Below are 17,612 nucleotides of genomic sequence, written 5' to 3'. Positions count from 1 at the left end.
TACCCTAGTGGGGTGGGAGGGTTGCTGGTGCCTAACGTTCCAGGCGAGAGGTGGGGTACACCCTGGACATGTCACCAGTCTGTCGCAGGGCCTGCTTAGACCCATGAATCAAATTTTTGAATCTGAGAGCATGTGTAATACTTGGTCCATACTGAATCCAGACCAAATAGCCTGCGATGGCAAGGCTTACGTCAGATACTTTTTTAATCTTATAAACATTTTAGCACTATGATGCTCTTATGCAAATATTTCATCATAGTCATTTTAATCCTTCTAATCTTATAAAATAAATAAAATGTTAAAAATTCTAAACATTGCATTTTTCTTTTTACATTTTAGGACAGAAAACAGAACCAGCTTCCAGAAAGTGCAACAAAACCTGTATTTTTGGAGAAGATAATAAAGCAGTGTCGTGTTTTAGCTTAATATGCACTCAAAACTCAGTGCAGCAATAAAATCCTAACTTTATGATTGAACCTTGATCTTTGGATAAAGGTTAACACATTAAGACAATAGCCTTGTTTTTTTATTTTTATAAAGATCTAAAAACTGTTAAAATTACAGGTTTAAAAGAGCTACCAATTAATTGGTTAGAGGCACGACAGTGGTGACGGAGTTCTCAGCCAGAAAACGTATCATTACATTTAACATAATCTGAATTGCAGGATCTCATGAGTTTTAAGATTAGATTAAGAGCATTAATAAAGCAGCTAATGATAGAGTAGATTCTGTAATTTACAATGAGAGTTTTTATTGCAAAGCTACAACAGAGCATTCTAGACGTTTGATCGTAAAAGGAAATGTGAGACATAAGTTTTCCAGATACGAGTTTATGAGCTGTAACAGACAACAATAAAAAGACGCAAGACCCATTGTTTGGCAGCGCCTTCCAAACGTATTCATGACTTTTGAACTTTAACCTTTTGTTACGATGCAACTGCACATCTCAAAGTATTTTATTTGGATTATTGTAACAGAATAACACAAAGTAGGGCATATTTATGCAGTTTATTTTTATTTACAAATACAAATCTGAAAAGTATGACATGTATTTGTATTCAACTCAATACTTGGTACCACCAGCCTCAATAGTACAGCTGAGAACTTCTGGAATTTGTCTTGGCCAGAGCTCCTTAGCATTTGGTTTGTACTTTACGTGGTCCATTTTAACACAGAGACATAGTGTATGCAGATTTCTTGTTTCCTTAGCATTTTCATCATATTCTAGGCATTTGAATACTATCTATTAACCTACTACGTTCCAAAAATTTAGAATAAAACAAAATTCACATACAAAATTACAGAAATGCATCTGTATCCTGTGTGATGAGGTGCAGCGATATAACAGGTGTAAAATGTAAATGCATCTGTTCTAATACAACACTTAGCATAAAAGCAATTCACACAACGATTACTGACCTGATGATTGACCTTCACTCAATGTTGTCAACTCATTAGTCTTGTCTTGGTTTATGAAGCATTACAAGCCTGCAGTTGCAAATATATCATCTATGTCTTCATTGCTATCTGGGTTATTAATCTGTAATGCTCTCCTGCTGGAAGCCTTGCTTTTCCCGACATCTTTACAATACACCACTGGCCCAGAGTCTTTTTGCTGTCCAAGCAGTACTGTCCTCTTAAAACTAGACCTGGCTCTAGATAACATAAATCTTTTCCAGAGTGAAACAGAATGGCTTCTTCGGCCAGTGATCCTCTTCGTTACGGCCGTAAAACGAAAAGTCCTCACTGCTGATCCCTGGGGAGATACAGCCTGGCACACTTTTCGTCTGAAAACCCGAAGCTTCCTCTGAACACTGAGTAAAAGGGCAGATAATGAGCACAGTTAGCATTCAAAATGTGTCACAGAAGTTGAAAGTCATGGCTGAACAATTTTATGTTTTATTCATCTTACTTGTGTCCTCCTGCTTCGAGACACTTCATCTGTTGGCACTTTATATGCAGGAATGTAAGGAGACGTTTTGTCCTCTTCATTCTTTCAGATCCGCACCACTGAATTATCTCCTCCAGATTGGCAGCCAGGAGTGCAAATGTAGTAGCCTCACTCACTTGTTTCTTGAACTCTTGTTTCTTGACCTTGTTGCTCAATTTTGAGACAGTCTTGCCCTTTGAGATCAAAATGAGACAATAAGGTAAATAAGGACAAATAAATACTTGATAGTATTTAATACTTGAAATACTTGAAATAAATTTAGTCGCACAAAAAAAAGTCAGTCTGCTCACTGTCTTGTCAGAAGATAAACATGGTTTCTATTGCAGCTTCATTTTTTACAGTTCCAATTTGTATTTATTTTTTTATTACTTTGACTGTGGAGACTGGGAAGTTTAAATAAAAAGCTCATTTCTGACACAAGAAGTAAGAAGTATCCAGAACAAAGGTGTTCTCTAGTCTTTCCCATTTTAAGAAGTAACTAAGACAAATCGACCACAGGAAGCCATGAATTCCTAATTAAAAGTCCTTACATCTTGTTTTTTTGCCACAATTTTTGTGTACAAATATATAAATAGGGGATTTTTTAATATAAATGTACTAAATTCACTTGAATTCAATTTTCAATTTTGTTAAAGTTTTCTGTGAAAAAAATCAGCTGTATATGGCACATGTTAAAGGAATAAACATCTTGGTTATCATACTGACCTTGAAGATAAAAGGCTTGTCGTCAACATCAAAACCGACACCTGCAAATAGATTTTTTGAATAATAATTGGTTAGGAGGAGAGAAATTTTGCAAACACCTGATAAATGGAGATAATTGGTTTGTCAAATTGCTTGATCTGGTCTTGAATAATCAAGTGACTTCTTACCTCTTTTTCTTTCAACAGTCATCCCAAGGTCTTCTTTAAAGGCCATCTGCTGTTTGTTTTTGACTTTAGCTTTCTTTGTTGTTTGGCATTTTGTTTTCTGATTTTTAGGACAAGCGTGAAACGCTGGATGCTTCTTGAGCACTAAAGCATCAGAGGGACCCAGGAACTCAGCCATATCTGCTGGCAAGACCGTGTCGGTGAGGAAGGGCATGGATTTGGCTTGGGCTACAGCTTTCAGGAGTTCCAGGAGCCACTGGTAAAGATTGCAAAGGCTGACCAGTAAACCACGAAAAAACACCCTGATGAAGCAAAAGAACGAGATCAGTCATTTTATATGAAAAGAGAAAGCGTTTCCAAAAGGCCACCCAAACAAAATTCTTTTGTATATTATGTACAATACACAGCAGCCTAAAGCCAGGAATGCAGTTTCACAGGAAAAAGTCTTTTCCTGCAGCATCAATTAGCTCCAATAAAAATGGCTGACAGAATTGGCAGAAATAGCTTTTATATACTCCTGCTTTGCAGAAATCAATCACAGATCCAAGCACAGTGGAGCGGTGTATGAGCTATAAACTTTACAGCCCCACAGAGGAGAGACTCTGCGCCAGGAGGTATTTGGATGGCTTCCATTTCTGCCACATCCATCATCAAATTTCTCCACAAGTAATCACCGGTAATGTTTGCTTTCAGTCACTGTTGTTACAGTTCATTTATAACATTTACCACTGGCTACTTAGTCCAAATCAGATTTCTTAGAGTTATCCTTACCCCCAAATATCTCCCCATTCCTTAGCATTTAATTCAAGAAGTGATTAAAATATCCTCTAAAGAAATGGGACACTTCTTCTCGAATCTGATACATCAGTTTTCACTGAATCATACAAGTAAGGATTACTGACTTAAGATGGCCGAGTGTGTTGAGTAAACAGTTATCAGCAGACATCAGGCTACATTATTGTTCAATGCTTGTTAAAGTGGAACCAAACTGTACTGCAGAAAGTACCCTAGTAAAAAAAAAACACTTTGCAATATTTAAACTAACTGCTAACTGCAAGAACACATAAATATGTCACCAACTAATATACTGAGAACAGTTTTCTTACTATGGCAGTACATCAAAAATACATCACAATGTTTTTTGTTATATCATTTTTGGTCTAGTGATCATATACAGTTTTGGAAAAAATATAATTTCTGAAAACATGTCTGCTTCCTGAACGAGAAGTATTCAGTTCCAATGTTTGTTGAATTCCAACACAAGCAGAAGTAATAATTATATGGTCATATTAACACAGTCAGTGCCAAAGACTGGTGGGGAGCAAGAAGGGAAGAATAACATTTAAAATCACTTTATTCAAACCAAATATGGATTTCTCAAGTCTATCCAGGGTAAAATATTGGTACTGTTTTATTAAAAAAACAACAACTTATGAACTTGTTTCCTTTGAATTGAAGTGTTTTATATACAATTCAAAATACCTAATTAATCCCAGAGGAATGAAAAGTTTTATTTCATATTACCGAACTTGTAAAGACACGTAGATGGTAATGGGCAGGAAGGCTCTTCTGCAGCAGTCTGCACTACATCAAGTCTGAGTATCCACTGATTGAAAAATAATTCCATTTATTATTTTATTTTAATTAAAATGTTTGTTGTGATGGCATCATGCTACATATTGTTAATGTCGCACATAGTTTCTAATTTCTGGTCAAAGAAACAGGAAGGATCCCTGAAATCTGATGGTTTCAACCTTTGACTTCTGAGTCAAATCATTCTAAAAAGCAGAATTAAAGTTATTTTTGTGCTGCTCTATCTCCCGCATCTAACTAAAGCTCCAAATATGAAAAAAAAAATAAAGTAGCTACTTACCATAAACGACTCAGCATGCTGGTTAGCACTATATTCAGGATGAGAAACTCCTCCCATTTCATCTGCCGCTTTGCTAATCTGAAAAATTAATCTGTTAAAGACAAGCTAACTCTGACAGAGATGTTCCAAGATGCATCACAAACCCTCTTTTGGGTCTAATAAAAATAACATTAAAACCTGATCTACAGAACAGCGTGAACTGCTAAGTAGGATACATGAAAGCTCTGCTGCAGCGAGACAGAGTGCAGCTCAGCAGCTTGCCAGCTCCCAGCACTTTCAGACAGGTCCACTCCAGCATGGGTTGACTTGGAACGTCACAGTCTCCCTTCTTGCTGCACAATGCCCTAAAACCCATGAAGAAACTGTAATTAGAGACTGTACATGCAGCTGCAATATTGTAAACAAAATGGCTTTGCAGACACCAGAGAGTGGGGAGCACAAATGATCATGGGATTTTGGCTTCACAATGAAATGACAACTAACTGAGTGTAGATTTTATCTTCAATACTCCCTATTATTTATAATTTTCTCATAGTGTTCTGTTAGGGCAGCACAATTTTGGTTTAAAAAATCACAATTAAGGAGTTATAATAAGAGGATTAGCCATTAATCCCACATTTCTCATGGCTGAAAAAAATGCAGACAAAGAATTGTAAAAACTGCATTGTGTTTTGTAACACATCTGACTTGTATGTTAATGATAGCTATATTTACAACAATAATTAGTTAAAACTTACATTTGAATCTGATTGGGACATAGTTCTATTAGCCCCTGAAGAGCAGCATCAAGCTTCATAGTCTTCAGTCTGTTTACACATTGTTCAACCTGTAGGACAGAAATAGACAAGCTCATGTAGAAATTCAGGTTAAGATTGGAAAGTCTGAAACTGCTATTGCTGCTCGACATTCTGAGACTTGAAAAAAGAAAATGTGACACAATGAAGCATAACGTGGGGTTTCTGCCTGCAGTTCTCACCTGCTGTAAGCCCTTGAAGGTCTTGTTCCCCCTGTAGCTGTTGTTCAGGATGTGCATCAGATCGTAGAGAAGCCGGATCTCCGTCTGCAGTAGCTTACTGTGAAGGAGCTTCAGGACCTCGTCGTTTTGCAGCAGCAGGTCTTTGAAGAGTTTAACTGCAAAACATAAATGGTAGATTGTCAATATCCCTGCAAAAGCACGTGGTTAGGGTTAGGTATAATTTCGCTTCATGTGTCTTTAAGAATGAGCACACAACAAGCTGATACATTTTCTGTTTGGACGTTCAAACCTGTTTTTGGAGCAACTTTTATGCGGACGACTGAAGTTGCACAGGGATACGGAATGTTTACCCTGTTCCAAAGCTGTTCCTCTGCCATGTTCCTCTGCTTGAAATGTGCGGAAGTGGAATAGCCAATAGCTTTTCCAACAAAGGTGACGTCAGAGTTGGCCTTAAAGGAGCCGCCACAATATTAACTCTCCACGGTACGAACTACTGTACTCGCATTTTCTTGCCCTAAAATAGACTGCGTATCAAAATCTAAAAAACTAATTATATAAATTTGCATTCTCATTGCTAATAGACATCATATAAAAATAATGCATACCTAAAAAAGAGTTTTTATATTTTATTTGAAAATAATTTCATTCATTAATGCATGTACAGTTATTATCTACAATACCATCTTTGTCTATTCTTTGTATTTTTCCAATAGGCAACTTTGTACAGTTGAGGAGTAAAACATTTAAATGGATATCTTAAAAAGTCACTTATAAAATGTAGTTTTGATCTCCACAATTGATCATTCTTATCCGTTCTATAGATAATTTAATGAAGATACAGATAATCTTTTCTACCTAATCACATATTGAACTAGTGTGTTATTTCACTCTTACTGCTTTTATCTGCCTTGTTTTCTCCAAGTAATTTTTCTTACAGCTTCATTACCACTGCTTCATCTTTACTGCACTCAACTGGAAGTGTGATTTCTAGTCTTTTTTGTCTTTAAGCGCGAAGGGACTGGCTTAATTCAATTATTTAAATTTATTGTGTGGAAATCATAACCTATTAAGTACTGCAGGCAAAGTTTACTGTAATATTATAATAGTAAACTAAGCCTAATAGAATATACTGTGGTAACAGCCTGAACTTTAAGTTCTTACATACCTTGCATTAAAATGTATTTTCTTCTCCTTGTGCACTATTATTTACTTACTATATCAGAGAAAAAAGTCTGTTTTGAAAACTACACTGAAAAAGAAATGTATCTTAATTCATGATTACATGATGCGGCAAGCAGTATTAAGTCATTTATGCACATTTAAGTAGTGATATCCTTTATTTAACAGCACATTGAAACAAACACCAAATGTTAATTCCCCAATGTTGTTTTGTCCTTTATCCACTGGAGGACTTTTAAGTTCACTTCATCCATTACAGAATCCTCAGGCCTTCCTTTCACAGTCAGACCGTGGCTGCCTCCTTGTAGCCAGAAAACTTCAGCCTCAGCTTTCATATCTTTTAGCACCTCATTAAAAAGGTCCTGAGCAAAGAAAAAAGAAGAAAAGTCACCACTGTGGCCTGATATGTCATTGAATCTTCAAGTACACACCTGGCAAACACTGATCAAAGAGAGGCAGAGTTAAAAAGGAGACTTAACAGAATTATAAATGATGAAGAAAAAAAAACAAAGTCTGTGAAACCAGTAGAGAAGAAATGGTCGAATGAAATAAGCTGCTCTGCATGCAAGAGGGGTGGTTTATGTGTATGAATACATAAACTACAATCATAAAATATTTTACTTTAGAATATAAGCTCAATGGAAAAAACTAAGCCCAGTCTTACTGCTTCTGTAAAATTTAAAAAGTAGATGTAGCAGACAGATAACACTAAAATGCACTTAAGTGATGATCAGCAAAATGACCAACAAATGTGTGTTGACACAACGGCAAGCTGGGAAAAACATCAGAAAATATCTAAGAGAAACAACTGTATCTGCCCACAGATTTAGGAAGCGCTACAGGAACATGTCGGGAAAATATAAGGTCCCAAACACAGCAAGTCATTTTTTTCAATAATTTTGTTCAGTTTTCCCATATTTTGAGACATAGAACATCTCAAAATATTTTATTGCATTTCTGGCTATGTGTTAACCTCCATATTGAAAAATGAAACCTATAGCAGTATGCAGAATGAAGATGTTGCAATGGAACAATACAAAATCCAGACTGAAACAGATTGAAATGTTGTGGCAGGACATTAAAAAAGGAGAACAAAAGCAAATGTGAAAAAAAAAAAAATCTACAAATGTAAATCCATTTCCTCATCCAATGCAGAACATTTTCACCCTCACCCCGTTGCACATTATGTCCTCAGTGCCAGACACAAACAGCACACAAACACTCCCAGGCAGCATTTTTAAATCTTCACTCCGCTGATGACGGGAGTGCGTCTTTCCTGGTGGGTGCAGGGGGAAAGAGAGGCAGATGACACCCTGCACTGCGTCCTCAGACTCATCGCTCAGCTGCCTGGTGAGGGCTGCAGCCGCACGGCATCCCATTGACCTGCCTGATTTTATCATGAAAGGAATCCCATTTAGTGCAGTAGTTTGTCTAAAACACAAAGAAGCTATTATCAATGGAAATCAGCATGGACAGGAGGCATTTTCTATTTACCTCCAAAAAATATGTTTTTCAACGTGAACCTCTCCAAGGTTTTCAAGTAGTCCTGAAAGGACAAATATGAGTGTTTCTTTTATTTAAATGAGGACTTTGCAATTAAAATAACAGCAGGATTTCACAACATGCAAATTTCTTAAAATGCAATGTACATTTTGCCTTATATGAATTCCAGTCAATGATATCACAAGAGGCACAAGAAAGATCTGATCAGCTGCTATTGCAAACTGTATGTCAAATTCACACTAGTTTACATATTTCTACATTTAACTGAAGCAAACAGTTTAAAACAGTTTCTATTCACTACTTGAAACAAAAGTCACATTCTACTTTATTTTTTTACTTAACTCTTTTGAATTGATTCTGCAGTTTGCCTTATGCAATTTCATTATAAGGATTTTTGCATAGAGGCTTGTTTTTTGGGGAGGGAGGAGAAAGACAAAACTGAAAAACTATAAAATTCTGTTCAACAAGTGTCAAAATAGCTCACAAGCCTGATTTTTCCTTTAATTTTGCAGCAGTTTTCTTTGAACAGAAACAATAAATACTTACCCAGACAGCATTATAAGCTTTAACTCTATAAGCCAAGTTCAAGCCTTTGCATGTGAAACGGAGGCAGAGAAAACCGTCTGATGCCAGAGCGCGCGCAAGAGAAACTAAATGTTTGAAGTTCATGTCTCCTCCCGCACCGTGTGTTAGTATGACGGCTGTCCGAACATCATTCAGTGACGCTGGAACACACAAGACTGCGTCCAGACTCTTTGTCCCGAACGGTACTTTTACAAGTTCCTGAAAGATACGTTTAAAAGCAAGTCATTCATCTGGACAGTTCACTGCGCTTTTCCATGACGTACAGTCTGTGTATCCTCATCTGCAGTCTCTCCGTGTGAATTATTTCAGCCTAAACTGCTTGAAAACGACGTATATTTTTAATTCGTATGTTATTTTAACACTTACCTCATTAAACTTGTCCATTGCAGGCGGTTCTTCTCTGTAGTCTTCAAAATGACTGAAAATGAGTGCCATCTAGCGTTCAGGAGTGGCATTTACAATTATTCAGTTTTTGCCTATCTGAACATAAATTTTGGAATAGTGCCACATATTGAATTCAGGTCTGAACTGCTGCTATGTTTCGTAAAACACGTAGAAAATGTAGAATTTTCCTTTAATTTCAAAACTATGCGCTTATCTGTGTCGGTTCATCACATAAGACAATTTTAAAAAATGGGGAAACTATGATGTTTTTGTAGGGCTAATAATACTTTTACAGTGATTTTATGTGAATGTAGCACCAATGTGTAAATGCTGAATAAAGGCAAGGAAATAAAAAAAAACACAGAAATGTAAAAAAGAAGAATTTTAATTATATAAAAAAGTGACATTCATCTCATAATAAACAAATCATAACTTCAAAAAATCTCTTGGCAATTTCAGATATGACGCATTGGTCTTCCCATGGTGTAAGATCAAAGTTCATCTTTTGCCTGAAAAAGGGAGAACAGTGAAACAGTAAAAGAAACACTCATGTTTGTCCTTTCAGGACTACTTGACGAACCGCATTAGTAAAAAAAAAAAATGTAGTGCGGTGGCAACTCATGTACAGCAGAGGGAGCCAGATACTTTAAAATGAAAGTATGTTACTGGAAGCAATAGTATAATACTATTACAAAAAAGATAAATTTAACTGAAAATCTAGTTTCTTAAACTTTAAAGTGAGTTAATAACAATTAATCACTTTGGCCAACAGAGGATCCATTTAATGGAGGGAAGAAAGACAGTTTTTCAATAAAGCAATCACACATTTAAACAAGTACATTGTTGGTAAATATGTTTTAGCCGTTTAACACTTGTTCTAAGCAGCCCTGGTATAAAAGAAACGTGCTGAGATCCCTTACCACTGTCCGGTCGCAGGAACATGGAAACAAGTCATCTTTAGGTTGCTCTACAAACTCCATGCCCTCCCGAACCTTAGGCTCTGTGATCTGCAGTCTGGAATACTCCTTCATGAAGCACAGCAAAAATTATTTTATGAATATTGTTTACAACCAACATGATTTATTCAGGTTGGTATAACAGCAAGGGTAAAGGAAAAATACAGCAGTGATACCTTGAAAAGCGTGTAGTAGTAACAGAATATCCTATCTCCCATTAAATGACTGCGAGCAAACTGCTGACCTGAAAGGGCAATTTTCCTTGCCTGCAAAAAGATGAGAGTTTTAAAAAAAAACAGAACCACAAGGAGGAATTACGCCCTGGAAAATCAATAGGTCACATGTTGAATTTAATGCTTTTAAAACATATAAAACCTAAAAGAAAATACACACCCAGCAAGCCTGAAATGAAAGAAAAACAATGCATCTCAACTTATTTGTGAAATTACAGGAACGTAAACAATTTGTACCTTCTTTACAAACTAAAATCTGACTAAGTGTACTCTGCATTTGTATCCAAGCCCCCTGAGTGACAGATTATATTTTGTACACAAAATCCTGCTGAAATATACAGCAGTTTGTGGTTATATCATGATTCCATTTCAAGAGGTATGAATACTTCACTAAGGATTGTATAATTGATGAGCTCCTGTTGATAGATTTATATATAGTTAACTCAGAGAGGCATAAAATAAACTCAGCGAGTCAATAAATTCATACTCATGAATAATGTATTCTTAAATGGACTGTCTACAGTATTACACAGCAAACTGAAGAAATCTGATAATGCAAAAATAATGTGACCATTATTTAACAGATATAATGAGGACAGGCCTGCATTTTTCCATTACTCTGTTCGTCCAGTTGGGATTTTAACAGTGGATTCTGTAGATGGTTCTGCTTGAAAAGTAACAATGTGTGCTCTCTTGATAATAGAAAGAAAGTAAAAAATCTGTGTGTGAAATGGTTGTTCATAACGACACCAATTCAGTTTTAGTGACCGTAATCATCCAACATATGATCACCTCGTCATCGTGGTCTCGGGCCCACTTGATCTTTTCCAGCAGGTCGCCCAGGTTTGCTTTTATCGGGATGTAATGCTCCCACGGCCGCAGCTCGTTGTAGAAATGCTCGTAGTAGCTGGAATCCTGCTTTAAGACCACACTGTCTCCTGCCAGCAGGTACGGCAGACGGTAGGCTGCTACTGTCCCATCAATGTTTATCTGATACTTGTACTGCAGGTGAAGAAGAAGAGAGAAATAAATTAAGTGAGATAATTACCTTCCTGAAGAGAAATTAGTTCCTAAATACCGTATTTTCCGCACTATAAGGCGCACCTAAAAACCTTCAATGTCCTCAAAAGTTGACAGTGCGCCTTATAATCTGGTGCGCCTTATATATGGACCAATATTGAGCCACAACAGGTCATGCAACTACGGCAAGCAGCCGCCGACTTCATTTTCCCCGGTAGAAGAAGAAGCGCGCGGTGCATGCTGGGATAGTTGTCAGAACGCTGGTTTGTGATCTATTAATGAAGTTTGACTGACCTATCTACCTACCGACCGTCTAGAATCAGGTCGTCTGCAGGTCATTTAGCACCGCGTTCTCCACAAACATGCTGTGCGCGAACGGAGAAGGGTGATCATCGTCCGGCCACGCCCCGGCCCAGTCGCGGAAGGCTCTCCTTGCCGACTGGAGATGGACTGTTTTGTTGACATTCCGTTTAGTGCAGCTCCATCTAGTGGATGCATAACGTAACTCCAGCCTCTACTGTAGCGTCTATTCTACGTGCCTTATAATGCGGTGCGCCTTATAGTGCGGAAAATACGGTAGTTGACATGTAGGTATTCCATACTTCTCTGTCCACTTCTGCCTGTTTTTAAATATAAATTCAAAAACTTCCTGAAGAGGGCAGACATTTTTATATTAGGCTAGTTTTTAACTTATGGGATCTACAAATGCCAGGCACTAACATATACAGGACGGAAGAAAGGACAAGAATGAAAATGAAAAAATGGATACAAGAAAAGAAAAATATGACACAAGGGCACAATGAATGACAAAAGGAGGCAAAGACAAGGAAAATGAAGAAGCTCACAAAGTAGGAGGAAAGGACACAAAAACTGAAGGACATAAAGAAGGAAGACACAAAAAAGAACTTTGGAATAAGGGGAATTTATGTTTCCATACTCCTTGTGTTCTTTTTCCATACTTTTACTGACTGCTTCTGCATCTAAAGTTGTACTTAACTTGGCAACTAGTATTCCTGAATAGTAACTATAAAGATACGACTAATTGGTTTCAGGACATATTGCACAGAGACGACGTGTCTTCATGCAGCTTCACCACTCTCACCTTGAAGAAATCAAAGAAAGAGACGTGTTTGACCAGCGGGCCGTAGAGACTCTCATCATGTTTGAAGAAGAAGAAGTTCGTGAAAGCAGCATCTATAAAGTCGGGGCGAGCTCTAGACAGCTTGACCAGCTGTAGGCGCTCCTGGCGGCTGTCCCGGCCCCTCCAGAAGGCCGTGGCGTTCTTCTCCGGCCACGGCGGCCCCGTGTTGGCCTGGACCGACATCATGTCCAGGCTCACTCTGTCCGGTGCAGGAAAATACAGAGTTGAAGTCAAGCCTCCTGCTGTTCCAGAGGGTAATAATCTAACTGTGTGACAAAATATACTTCTATCTGGCCAAACTCAGTGTCTTAAAAAAGCAAAATAAAATTTGCAGGCTGTGCTTCTTGCATAAAATAAGAGTCCAAGTCATTGTGATAAATCGGCAGAAACATTACAGGTAATAATTTATATAGAAACATTTTATAAGCAAATGAAGTCTCCTGTAGACACAAAATGAATAAAATCTACTCATTTAATTGATGCGACCTAAAATCTAATCTTTCAAAAAAGCAAATTTTAAACGCTGATATTCTGCTTTTCCATTTAAATAATAATAAGTCTCCTCAGTATAAACAGTGGGGTTTGTTTTGTGTGTTCCTGCTGCAATCAGTGTCAGTTTTGCAATGTATTAACAGGTGCAGACTGCAAATGCATGTCACATTTTTTTCAGACTTATCTGTAAAAAAATGTTCTATTGGTCTATCACATTAAATACATCGAAGTTAGAGATTTTAAATGCAAATAAAAAAGTTCCTGGGTTGTAAAAACTCTGGCAAGGCACTGAAGGACAGGGTGCCTGTTCTAATGGAGCAGTTTTCTGCTGGTCTATTTTTAAATCTTTGCAAGGGCAGGAAGAAGAGACAAATTACTTCCTTTGATTTTAGTTTATGAGAGAAATTCCCTTGAGCGAAACCAGCAGAGGCTTCATTTTCAAAAAGCTCCTGGAGTGCACTCCAAGTTCACCTGCATAAATAGCTGATTGTGTATAATAATAATAATAACAATAATCCTGTAAGCTTTTGCTGAATGAGACTGAATTATACTACTCACTCTGGTGCTAAGCAACACTTAATACGCACATTGATTCAAAGGCCCTACCTTCCCATGCTCTCTAGAACCGACTCAGTCAGGTCGTAAGTGGGCATGACGATATCTCTGGTGTTGTTTGAGCCACACCAAGAAAAGATAGGATGGAGCTTATCAGTGGGTTTCCTCTTCTCCAGGGGCCAGTCACCCAGATTTACAAAGAACTCAACATCAGGGAGTCGAACCTGCAAACACACCCTTATAGAATATCAATGATTCAGCTCCTGTCTGATGTTCTCATATATATATTCATGATGAAAGCCTTGCAGAAGAGAAGCATCACATTCGATAGGATCAATATTCTAAATTGAAGGGTATTAGGTTATTCACTTTAAAGCTCACCTTTCTTGTGAGTGAGAGTAAGATGGCATCCATGAAGATTCTGAAGCCGACATGTTCTCCAAATGTTTTCACATACACCTGGAGGGAGAAGGAAGGACAAAATGCAGAAGCAGGGTTTCCCCCAGTACATTATAAGCTTGGCGGGCCCCCAGGCTTTACTTGTGTCCCCACCAGGCTTAAGTTATTTATACGCATCTTTTGTTTTGTTAATGTTTGCATTTTTAAGATTTTAGAGTTGGTGTTCAGGCATCAATCTTCCAATAACACATAATTATCAAGTGATATTTTCAGGTTTCCTGTCAACTTTAAACAATTTTTAACTCAAAAACACGGTGGGCCACTGGATGAATGACTGCCCGAGTGCTCCAACCACCAGGCTTCGCAAGTTTCCTGGGGGAAACCCTTTGGCAAAAATAAATCACCCTTACCTCTTTTGCATTTCAGATTGATTTTTAAGTTAATCTGGGCTCCTTTATAAAAACAAAAAACCCATTCGATTTCTGAAAAGATGCCATGTTGGGAGTGACACTTTAGAATGATGGGTCAACTTGCGTTGATTAATCTCATAAAATCTCAATCAGGTACACTGATGTTTGTGAATGCAATTTTACAAAATCTGAATAAAGCTTAAGGGGTAAGGGGGTGCATTTAGGATTTTTTTTTAGCTGTTCTTTTATTGAACCTGTGAGTTATAATTTGTATAATTTTTATAATTACATGTTTCCAAGTACCTTGTTTTCTTTAATTGTGTAATGACAGAGGCTTTGGCGCTGCCCAAAGCGCTTTGGGATCTCCTGTGCGTTCAGATCTGGATCGACACTCGCATAAAGGGAGAGATCCCTGCTTATCTGGGCGAAGGACTCAGGACAGCGCATGTTTTTCTCCCATACAGAACCACTTGGCTGAGGACAGTCACAGCCTTCGTGGTACACTCGGCCTGGGAAGGAGAGACACATTCATGCTTTTTCACCCTGTGTCATAGCAACAATGTTGAAGTTCCACTTCAAAAATGTAATCTTTTGACACACATTGTTATGACAACTTGAACAGCTTTCTACCTTGGAGAATATAGGGTGACTTGGCAACATGCTGGGCTTTCAGCAGAACATGGATGCGCAGGTCAGTATAGGTGGCGTACATCCTGTAGCGGACCAAGAACGACCCATCCCGACGATCAAGAACTTGAATCCAGATCCTGGTGAACTGCTCTGTTGGGGAGACCATCTTTACCTCAAAAGTCTTCTCTCCAGGCGACGAAGTTAAACTAAAAGCATCAGGATACAGAGAGATCATTCACGATTGGAAATAGTTTAAGATTACACTGCCTGCTTAAAATTAAATCTGATATCTACTGTTGCTCTCTGCGCAAAATGAGTGAAAATGATACAGCTAAACAGAGAACACACCCTAAATGTGAAACCTTTAAAGTTTGTTTGTTTTTTTCCCCTCAGAGGACAAAAGATGTGTGACGAAACTGCCTGAAGGTCAGCTCCATGTGTTCTCTCTAGTTCTAAGTTTCAACTTTTTTACTTTAGCAAACAGAGAAAATAGAAACTGTAAACAGATGAGACAGTCTGCATGCAACACTAAATATATTTAGTGTTACATGCAGACTGTATACAGTCTTGTATAAAAAGTCTTGTATAAAAAACTGTATACAGCTTGTATAAAAAGCTGTTACTGTATACAGTAGCAGCTTTTTCCAGTTTTGATAACTATTATCAGAGCAGAGAGAATAAATGCTTTTTTTCAGCCAGAAGTGAAGTCAATATTTGAAATATTTGCCCGGGATATCTTTACCTAATATTAAAATGTGTTTGATGATTATATGCTACTCCGTTTTTTTTTATTTATTAATTTTTTTAAAGATATTTGATATATTCTCAGATATTGTACCAGTTGTTGTAGCAGGATGTTACAGTTCTCTTTAAATGCAAATGGTTTACAGACCATTAAGTGTTCTGATCCACAGCTGGGCCTCGACCTTTACTTTAAGAACTGGACTTAAAATAGATTGAGTCGACTTGATTTAGAATTCTGTCCGATTGGGTCCAAACCGAAACTGCTTTCTGTAAAGGGCCATACATCTATTATAAAACATCGCTATATAACTAAACTAAACTGAGTTGTACCTGTCTGCACTCTTGTTTAGAAACAACGTCCAAAAATCGATTTTTAGTTATTTATTTTTGGAGGACGGTTGACGGCAAACTATTAAAAAAATAGGAAAACTTTCAATGTTTCACATTAAAAAAACATCCATTACTTGGGATTGAGGGAGGGAGAACAACATACGCAGACCAGGCCAGATTTACTCACTTTTTCCCTGAGCTGTCCACCGCCTGAATATAAAAGAATCGAGCAGGGAGGACGATGTCCGCCTCCAGCCCTGGTCCCCACACCAACGTTTTAGCAGCGCTGATGACCGAGCCAACCTTTTCTCCGGATAGCTCACACCTGAACACCTCCAGACTAAAAACCAGCAGCAGCAACAGTCGAACAGACATAACGCCAGGTCTTCTTTTCTTTCGGTCGAGCCTTTTTTCTCACTGCCGTCTTCTGCTGAAGCCCACCAAAAGATGAGAAACACAAGGGTCGTGTCTTAATATGTTCTGTTTCCATCTGCAAATGCTCCAGGCAGCAGCGGCATTGCTAATATTTAATGTCTGTTTAAAATAAACTTCATATTATTTCTGCTTTACAAGTATTTTCTTGCAGTTCAGCTAAACTTCGGGAATCTGCTAAATAAACCTGGGAGGCGGGCTCAGACCTGGCAGGGAGGAGCTCCTATTGGTTGAGGCTTCGAGGAACTGTAGCAACAATTGGCTTCAGGAGCAACAAAATACTAAACAAGAACATGATTGGAGAGAAACGCGGAAGTAAAATAAAATATAATTGGCTAGGTCTGCTCTTTTTATATTGCCCGGCACATGACACAGCTACGGCGGCGCAGGAGGAGTTTATCTATAGAATGGAATAGGGGGGAAAAAACAATGTTTTGAAATAGGAAAAATTGTCAATCTAATGACCTTCAGAGACATTATCAAACAATATTAAAAAACTAATATAAAAAGCATATCTATTCATTATCTATGTCCACTGTCTATGCGGTTCTTATTTAACTCAAATGGTGATTTGGCGAGAGCCAGGATAAACCCTGGACAGGTTGCGAGTTCATCATTGTGCAACATAGAGATACACAGATCAAAAAACCATGCAGATTAACATCTCACAATTTACAGAGACAAAGTAACCAAACTGTCATCCTTTGGACCAGAGCCAAAGTAGCTGGAAACCACAAGTCTAACATAGGACCACAAAAAAGAGAGGAGGGCAGAATTTAAATCCAGGACAATCTTGCTGGAAGGTAACCATAGAATTGAGTACACGCTGACTTTCTTCAGTAAATTGAGCCTAAGTTTTGATCTTAGCATCAAAACAGACAAAATATGTTTATAACAGACTCATGGCTCTTTGAGCTGTATTAGCAAAATATCTTCTGCATTGCTGCACT

General features: G+C 37.8%; 3 protein-coding genes across 3 annotated transcripts; all 3 read right to left on the bottom strand.

Annotated features, from left to right (window-relative positions):
- Positions 1-998: 998 nt before the first annotated feature.
- rmp64 (ribonuclease MRP subunit p64) lies at positions 999-6,091 on the bottom strand. Its single transcript, XM_015009719.2, has 9 exons — positions 5,959-6,091; positions 5,670-5,824; positions 5,431-5,519; positions 4,909-5,037; positions 4,694-4,771; positions 2,824-3,122; positions 2,657-2,697; positions 1,913-2,124; positions 999-1,814 (listed from the first exon to the last, which is right to left on the bottom strand). The coding sequence occupies exons 1-9, from the start codon at positions 6,044-6,046 to the stop codon at positions 1,481-1,483; spliced, it is 1,425 nt and encodes a 474-aa protein (XP_014865205.2). The 5' UTR covers positions 6,047-6,091; the 3' UTR covers positions 999-1,480.
- An 896-nt stretch (positions 6,092-6,987) lies between these two features.
- On the bottom strand, positions 6,988-9,549 carry tex30 (testis expressed 30). The gene is made up of 5 exons (XM_015009720.2): positions 9,303-9,549; positions 8,898-9,134; positions 8,343-8,394; positions 8,021-8,235; positions 6,988-7,210 (listed from the first exon to the last, which is right to left on the bottom strand). The coding sequence occupies exons 1-5, from the start codon at positions 9,369-9,371 to the stop codon at positions 7,040-7,042; spliced, it is 744 nt and encodes a 247-aa protein (XP_014865206.2). The 5' UTR covers positions 9,372-9,549; the 3' UTR covers positions 6,988-7,039.
- Positions 9,550-9,687: 138 nt separating this feature from the next.
- Positions 9,688-16,876, bottom strand: poglut2 (protein O-glucosyltransferase 2). Its single transcript, XM_015009718.2, has 10 exons — positions 16,418-16,876; positions 15,157-15,362; positions 14,830-15,035; positions 14,099-14,176; positions 13,769-13,941; positions 12,632-12,869; positions 11,302-11,511; positions 10,453-10,542; positions 10,241-10,345; positions 9,688-9,829 (listed from the first exon to the last, which is right to left on the bottom strand). The coding sequence occupies exons 1-10, from the start codon at positions 16,603-16,605 to the stop codon at positions 9,812-9,814; spliced, it is 1,512 nt and encodes a 503-aa protein (XP_014865204.1). The 5' UTR covers positions 16,606-16,876; the 3' UTR covers positions 9,688-9,811.
- Positions 16,877-17,612: the final 736 nt, after the last annotated feature.

Source organism: Poecilia mexicana, unplaced genomic scaffold (genome assembly GCF_051168715.1).
Source record: "Poecilia mexicana isolate PSO_F unplaced genomic scaffold, ASM5116871v1 scaffold_2, whole genome shotgun sequence".
Taxonomy (NCBI): Eukaryota; Metazoa; Chordata; class Actinopteri; order Cyprinodontiformes; family Poeciliidae; genus Poecilia; species Poecilia mexicana.
The sequence above is the reverse complement of the archived record's forward strand: the minus strand, read 5'-3'. Positions and strand labels throughout refer to the sequence as shown.

What these genes read in the sequence shown, in the direction of transcription:
- poglut2 (XM_015009718.2), bottom strand. Translation starts at nt 16,605, where the DNA reads ATGTCTGTTCGACTGTTGCTGCTGCTGGTTTTTAGTCTGGAGGTGTTC. An exon ending in GTTCTAGAGAGCATGGGAAG is followed by an intron (nt 12,870 to 13,768) that starts GTAGGGCCTTTG and finishes TGCACCGGACAG; the next exon opens with AGTGAGCCTGGACATGATGT. An exon ending in ACTACTACACGCTTTTCAAG is followed by an intron (nt 10,346 to 10,452) that starts GTATCACTGCTG and finishes TGCTTCATGAAG; the next exon opens with GAGTATTCCAGACTGCAGAT.
- tex30 (XM_015009720.2), bottom strand. Translation starts at nt 9,371, where the DNA reads ATGGCACTCATTTTCAGTCATTTTGAAGACTACAGAGAAGAACCGCCT. An exon ending in AAGCTTATAATGCTGTCTGG is followed by an intron (nt 8,395 to 8,897) that starts GTAAGTATTTAT and finishes TTGTCCTTTCAG; the next exon opens with GACTACTTGAAAACCTTGGA. An exon ending in AGGACATAATGTGCAACGGG is followed by an intron (nt 7,211 to 8,020) that starts GTGAGGGTGAAA and finishes TTCTTTGCTCAG; the next exon opens with GACCTTTTTAATGAGGTGCT.
- rmp64 (XM_015009719.2), bottom strand. Translation starts at nt 6,046, where the DNA reads ATGGCAGAGGAACAGCTTTGGAACAGGGTAAACATTCCGTATCCCTGT. An exon ending in AAAAGTTGCTCCAAAAACAG is followed by an intron (nt 5,825 to 5,958) that starts GTTTGAACGTCC and finishes TATGTTTTGCAG; the next exon opens with TTAAACTCTTCAAAGACCTG. An exon ending in TGTCCCAATCAGATTCAAAT is followed by an intron (nt 5,038 to 5,430) that starts GTAAGTTTTAAC and finishes CATGGGTTTTAG; the next exon opens with GGCATTGTGCAGCAAGAAGG.